This window comes from Leptodactylus fuscus, chromosome 10 (genome assembly GCF_031893055.1).
Source record: "Leptodactylus fuscus isolate aLepFus1 chromosome 10, aLepFus1.hap2, whole genome shotgun sequence".
NCBI lineage: Eukaryota > Metazoa > Chordata > Amphibia > Anura > Leptodactylidae > Leptodactylus > Leptodactylus fuscus.
This window is the reverse complement of record NC_134274.1, coordinates 37,238,510-37,245,700: the sequence shown is the minus strand read 5'-3', so window position 1 is coordinate 37,245,700 and position 7,191 is coordinate 37,238,510. Positions and strand designations below refer to the sequence as shown.

Sequence of the window (7,191 nt, the reverse complement as noted above, 5' to 3'; positions counted from 1 at the left end):
CTGCACCCTGATATCACACACGCCTCCCCTCACACCACTACACCCGCACTGCTCCTGCACCCTGATATCACACACGCCTCCCCTCACACCACTACACCCGCACTGCTCCTGCACCCCGATATCACACACACCTCCCCTCACACCACTACACCCGCACTGCTCCTGCACCCTGATATCACACACGCCTCCCCTCACACCACTACACCCGCACTGCTCCTACTTCCTGTTTTGAGTTCACCACTGTAATGTGAGAGACCCCGCCCCCTGCGAGTCCCCGCCCCTTCCCGTGACGTCATACCCACCCGGAGCCGCTCCATCCTAGCCAGGACTGAGCCTGTAATGGTTGGCAGTGCACGTGTGGCGGCGGGGACAGCACAGGGACAACATGAAGGAGCAATTCAGAGAAACCGATGTGGCTAAGAAGATGTGAGTGTTACGTGCGGTACCGCAGCGCTCGGACGCTATGTATTATGCTTCAGCAGTAATAACGCGACGGCATTGACCGCTAGTTGTGTATGGAGACATACTGACCCAAATGAAGCGTCATAAAACACTATGATCTGCCTATTGCAGAGAATCGCAACTTCCAGCAGCTGGTGCATGCTGAGACTTGTAGTACTTGCAGATGACGGCTCCTGTATCTGTCATGTGTCTGTCTGTCATACTGCTGAGGACACTTCATACAGGGGGTTGTATGCAGTAATGTGTAGTCACCAGCTGATCTGCCACACACATGCACACTCGGCTCAACCCCATACACATTGTCTGCTAGTCAGTCTCATGTGTATGGCCCCACAGCTGCATTTTCAAGGGGTCTTTTCACTGTTGACCCATCCTTAGGTCATCACTTAAAGGGGATCTTTGATGTCCGCTGACATCGGCGGTATTATATGTCACTGTCAGTTTTGTCGTTATGCATCCCAATGCCAGAGGTATCTATACTGTTAGCAGTGGCGTAACTAGGAATGGCGGGGCCCCGTGGCAAACTTTTGACATGCCCCCCCTCCCCCCCCCCCCCATGCTGAAGACCTCGACCAACTGACCCCTGGAGCCGACACAAACATAGGTAAGTAACAGTAGTTTCTTATCTCCTGACTCCCCTGCATTCTCGGTCACTGTCGGCCATCTTCTAGGACGTCATGCGACCGGGGCCCTGCGTTGCGGGTCATATGACGTCACGCAAGTAAGCCGAAGCCTGCCTGGAGAGGTAAGTAACACAGGTTTTTATGTTATCTTACCTCTCCCGGGCCTCCGATCGTTATACTTGGGGGTCCGAAAAGACCCCTGAGTATAATAGTGCTTGTGGGGCCCACGCCGTCACTTACCGATCCCGGCCCTTGCCAGGATGGGTAAGTATATAAGGCCCGTAACTCCAGCCGGTAACGGCCTATTAAAAAAAAAAAAAAACGCAGCGGCTGTCGCTGGGCCATGTGGCAGCTACCTCCGCTGCTTCCCCGGTAGTTACGCCCCTGGCTGTTAGTTTCGGAACCTATATCCTTCCACTGTCAGTATGATGCTGAGCTATAAGGCCTGCCATTGTGACCGTGGTGAGACACCTGTGTCGAAACCATGGGCACTGCTATCTCTTGCGCCTTGGCATATACCAGCAAACTTGACTGTGCACTGTATTCAGCGTATGGCCAACACATGAGAAACCCATGCGGAACATATATACTTGCTGATATTATCCTAGGTCAATTTGAACCCGGGACCCCGATGCTGCAAGTTAACAACTGAGTTACCAAAGATGTCTATCGTCAACTCCTGCACTCTACATGGTTCCCCGTTCATTTGTTTGGTCACCTACAGTTATCCCAATCACACATAGCTAATCTCTTGTGCTGTACCTGTGGTTATCTGCTGATCGACACTGAGTCCCTATATACTGCCGTCCTATTGAAAGCATAACGGGTCAATTTGATTCCAATAGAAAGTCCAGGATCTCGAAAGAAAAAAGAGCTAAAACAATTCCCTAATGTAGCATAAAGCCTGGTCAGACAAGGGTTAACACATTACATGGCCGCCTTGTTAATAACGCTTACTATATTCCTTTCTTCTCTACGTCTATAGAAGCCATATCTGCTTTGGGGTTAAGTCCGCAGAGCAGATGAGGCAGCAGGCGCACATCCAGGTGGTGAGCAAGAGCCTGTACAGCCAGGACAACAACCATTCACCATTGCCCTTCGGGGTTCTGGACCATCGCATGGTATGTATATATATATGTATGGTATGTATATACTCTGCCTTCTATGTTTCTTCTTGGTCTACTGTCTGTCTCCTCTTAGGAAAAGGCTTTTGTAAGTAAGGACGGGTTCATGTTTACTGTGTTAGCCATCTTGGATACAGTTTGTTATCTTGGTATGACAAGTCAGCAGAAATCAGCAGGTTTGGCAGTCATCTTCTATCTGCTGTGTTTTGGACATCAAGAGGTTCTTGTGGGGAATCCTCTTGAGATGGTGGAACGGAGAGAATCAGGTTGCGAAAATAGACAACATCTTTAATATGTTGTGTACATTTTTAGGGTACCAGTGAGAAGGATCGCCCCTGTCTGACCTGTGGAAAGAACTTGGCTGAATGCTTAGGACATTATGGCTACCTAGATCTTGAACTGCCTTGCTTTCATGTAGGGTACTTCAAGGCCGTCATTGGTATTTTACAGGTAATTCTGTTATTTCAGTACTACTAATAATATATGAATGAAGTAGACACTTATAATTCACACATGGAATCATCTTATACAACATGGAATAATTTCTTGCGAAATCTGCAGCAAATCCATAAGACTTGCAGACTTTACTTTAATGTAAAATGATGCTATAAGTGAATTTATGCATAAAGAAATACAGTGCGTGGCTTTTTGACTTTCTGCTTTGTCCATACTGAGAGTCATTGATGAGGTTTTCTAATAAAATTCACAACTCTTGTCTATGTCCGCCCCATTGAAATCAAAATTCAAATTTACCAGGGCATCCATCGCATCTCATCACTTGACCTATGCACCACCACCAATCCTAAGAGTTGGTATTCTATGTCTTGTTACTACATTTTGTGTCTTATTCATGGAGATAGCCCCGTGCTGTGATCTGATTTTCCCCATCAGTCCTACAGCTTTTGTATGTGCGGCCATTGCTGTATTGAATTGGTTGATGTCCCGGCAGAAGAATCTGCAGTGATCAGACACTTACCACTTAACCCATGGATAGGTTATTGAAACACATATTATAGTGCATTTTCACTGATTCTTTCAGATGATCTGTAAGACCTGCTCCCATATCATGTTGAGCACAGAAGAGAAGAAACAGTTCTTGGATTACTTAAAGAGACCAGGCCTTACCTACCTGCAGAAGAGAGGACTCAAAAAGAAGATATCGGAGAAGTGTCGGAAGAAGACCATTTGCTTGTACTGTGGGGCCTTCAATGGTTAGACTATTTCTTTATTTGTATCATAGGCATCATAAATGAAGCAAAAGCTGTTGTTAAGTGTCCATCAACACCGTGTTCTGGGCTGACGTCAATAGACCGACCCGCTTAACATGGGTTTAACTCCACGTTGTTGTGCGATCCATTATTATATTTTGTTTTGTGTTCACAGGTCCAGTGAAGAAGTGTGGGCTGCTGAAAATTATTCATGAAAAATACAAGACCACTAAAAAAGTGATAGACCCCATGGTGTCCCAGTTCTTGCAGTCCTTTGAGAACGCCATAGAGCACAACAAGGAAGTGGAGGCTCTCTTAGGACGGGCGCAGGTGGGTGCATGTGTTAGCCTTCAAGTAGCCAAATATATCTAAGAATCTATTTCATCTATATTTTATGTGGTGGGCACATCCACACGTAAACCTATTCTTTTGCTGTAAAATACACAATGAACCCGCAGCCGAATATGTATGCATTACACTTGGAGATTTTGTTAAGGATTTGGTGCAAAACTTGTCCTATTCATTGCAAAACGTAACAATCTGCAGTCTGAATTGATCTGCTGCGGGCTAGGATTCCATGAGATTTCTTAAGATTATACACTGTGGGTTTTACATCCAGACTTGTGTATATTCACAGCATATGCTACAAATACCACTTGGGATAGAAAACTAGGGTCTCCTAATCTTTGTTGGCGAGCTAGAAACTTAAAACATGCCTGAAGTCCTCACCATTTATATCAACCATTGACATATTTGGAGATGGTCTCAGATGCTACATACATACATACATACATACATACATACATGCAGACATGGAGAAGTGTTTCTTGTTTTTTCACATTGGTGACTTGTGTCCAAGATCTTAATGTCTCATCTCTATCTGGATACAGGAAAATCTAAACCCGTTAGTTGTATTGAATCTCCTGAAACGGATCCCAGCTGAAGACGTCCCGCTATTACTTATGAATCCAGAGGCTGGAAAGCCTTGTGACCTTCTCCTCACCAGACTGCTCGTCCCTCCGCTCTGTATTCGGCCTTCCGTAGTCAGTGACCTGAAATCTGGCACCAATGAAGATGACCTCACTATGAAGCTGACAGAAATAATATTCTTAAACGATGTCATCAAGAAGGTAAGGGTTTTTTTTGTTGTTGTTGTTGTTGCTTGTATTATTTTTCTTAAACGCGTTGTCCAGTTCATCACTTGATTGTTTAATTTTGCCGGTACTGGGGATATAAACATAAAGAGAGAGTAAGTATTCACCTGTCCTGGGGTCTCTGTTTCCAGTTTGCTCGAATGTTTGTGTCAGATTATGGTGTCAGGCCTCAGTCATTACGTTATGATTGGGCAATTGATGGAAAAGTAAGTGAGACCGAATGTCAGCCCAGATAACCAACGTCATATTGTTCACATTGGTTCGCTCAGGTATTATTACTATCTTTATAAGCTTCTAACTGTAGTTACTTTTTTACCAAACAGAAATTGTTGGGCAAACCTCAAGAAACGAATACCCAGCGGATTCTTTCGGCCCAAACCAAGCAGAGTCCCCAGAGATGTGATCAAACGCCTCTCCTGGGCTCTGCCGCAACTCCCTCTTATCTTCTGGTCTTCTGATTGAAATCACAGGCCCAAAACACAGACATCCCTGCGGCCTCTGCTTGTTATAGTTTGTGGTCTAAAGAGACCCCAAAGTATAATAGCAGATTTGGTTTGGTATGAACAAAACTTCCGAGCATTTGTCTTGCGAGGTTTCTCCAACTCCTACTCTTACTTTAAAGGGCATGTGACCTAAATAATTGCCATTAATTGTAATCAAGGTCACCTCTTTACAAACTGCATGTCACAGTAGCCGTGTGCTGTTTGTGCTGAGGCTTACGGTTGTCTATAGTGGTCACCTAGCACAAAAAGGATGCCACTTATGATGTCGGCCAAGAGACTTGTGTACAGACCAATAGTGTGGCCGCTGGAAATGGAGGCAGAGGGGAGAGTTGAGTACTGGATTGTTATGGTTTTTGTTTTTTTAAATGTAGATTGTGAGCCTCATATAGGGCTTTGTAGAATGCGAGGAAACCCATGCAAACACTTGAAGAACATACAAACTCCTTGCAGATCTTTTTTCCTTGGCAGAATTCGAACCCAGGACTCCAGCGCTGCAAGGCTGCAGTGCTAACCACTGAGCCACCGTGATGCCCCGGATTGTTATGTTTATATCCCCAGTAGCAACCATTTTAAGCAATCATTTTACAAACTGTACAACCCCTCGAACCCTAGCTCTTCGTTTTGTAGAATTTCAGATAGACAATGTGAAAAATGAGATCTGCACAAGGGAGCCAAAAAAAAAAAAAAAAATTGTCGTACTTGTGTATCTTCTTCTTGTTCCGTCTTTTATTAACTAGATAACTGGAACTTAGATCTCAATAGATTGTAAGAAGATTTTTTGTATTTTTTCAGCACAGAATCTCAGGAGCCAAGACTCAGATGATCATCGAGGATTGGGATTTCCTGCAGTTGCAGTGCGCACTTTACATAAATAGTGAACTCTCTGGGATTCCTTTAAATATGGCCCCCAAGAAATGGACGCGTGGTTTTGTTCAACGATTGAAGGGCAAACAAGGTATGGTCTGTTATCTCTTAAGGCTAAATCTACTCTTAGATGTCACAGTACATGGTTGTTAATAATATGACTGATAAATGTCAGATCCAGCGACAAGACGGTTGTTACATGGCAAAATAGTAGTGCAGTGAGGGACATGAACAGGGGGGAATGTATGAAACTTGTTGATGGCTGTGTCAACTAATCTCGGCCCCGCCATTCCTAGTTACGCCACTGACCCCTCCAGTACCTGACCAGCCATCGGCTTACAATGTGTATGTATATACTAGACGTTTGATACAAAATGTCCAATTGTACTTTTGTTAAACCTATATTTGTGCTCGTTCTAATAGCAATTTTGGAGCTGATAGACTTCCTTTTTAGTTGGCTTCTATGTTTTCACAGGTTTTTTTATGTTTCTTTTTAATATAACCTTCATAGGTCGGTTCAGAGGGAATCTTTCTGGTAAGAGAGTCGATTTCTCCGGCCGCACCGTTATCTCTCCTGATCCAAATCTCCGTATTGATGAAGTTGCTGTTCCTGTACATGTGGCCAAAATACTTACTTTTCCCGAAAAGGTAAATTCAAAGAGTAATTGTGATGTCAAAACAACGTCTGATGTTAAAGTGCTAGGTTTATACCAGAGATGGTCCGGTGGCTGAGACCCCCAACAATTTCTAAAACAAAACAGCAGATTCCTATCGTCGGGAATTGTCTCTTTACTTTCTTGTGCTGAACTCTGGGTCATAGATGGGGTTGAGCCATTGGAAAAGATCGGATTCCGATCAGTGATCGAGTAAATTTCACGATCAGGATTGAATGGAAAATGATCGGAAATCCGGATTTTAAAGTCGATCCTGAAATCTCATAATTGGCTCAACCCTACTCATAGACTTTGTGAGCCCATCTTCAGTTGGCGAGGAGGGGCCGTCTGTTCTGCTACATTGTAGCGATTGTAAGTTTCTTGGCACTTGTGCAATTGTGCACTATTTTAGGGCAGTATGACAATGTATCCCAACTGTTTTGTGTGTATTTGTGGTCAGGAAAGAAGGTAAAAAAACCCTTTTCCCTCAGTGCTTGTCAGTCTTCAGGATTTTTTGCTTGCCCCTGAATCTGTAGGACAACATAAGTATTCGCTTCTCCTTTGATTCTTTACTGTACATAGTGGAAGGACCAAGGCTTA

General features: G+C 44.2%; 1 protein-coding gene across 2 annotated transcripts in view; it reads left to right on the top strand.

Moving 5' to 3' along the window:
* The first annotated feature begins 290 nt into the window (after positions 1–290).
* POLR3A (RNA polymerase III subunit A) overlaps positions 291–7,191 on the top strand; it is a 32,184-nt gene continuing 25,283 nt past the window's right edge. For both annotated transcript variants that reach the window (XM_075257900.1, XM_075257899.1), the window contains exons 1-8: positions 291–426; positions 2,071–2,206; positions 2,522–2,659; positions 3,249–3,420; positions 3,593–3,747; positions 4,308–4,547; positions 5,867–6,029; positions 6,450–6,586. In XM_075257900.1, the coding sequence (XP_075114001.1) occupies positions 386–426; positions 2,071–2,206; positions 2,522–2,659; positions 3,249–3,420; positions 3,593–3,747; positions 4,308–4,547; positions 5,867–6,029; positions 6,450–6,586 (1,182 nt within the window). In that variant the 5' untranslated portion in view covers positions 291–385. The remainder of the gene's footprint in view (positions 427–2,070; positions 2,207–2,521; positions 2,660–3,248; positions 3,421–3,592; positions 3,748–4,307; positions 4,548–5,866; positions 6,030–6,449; positions 6,587–7,191) is intronic.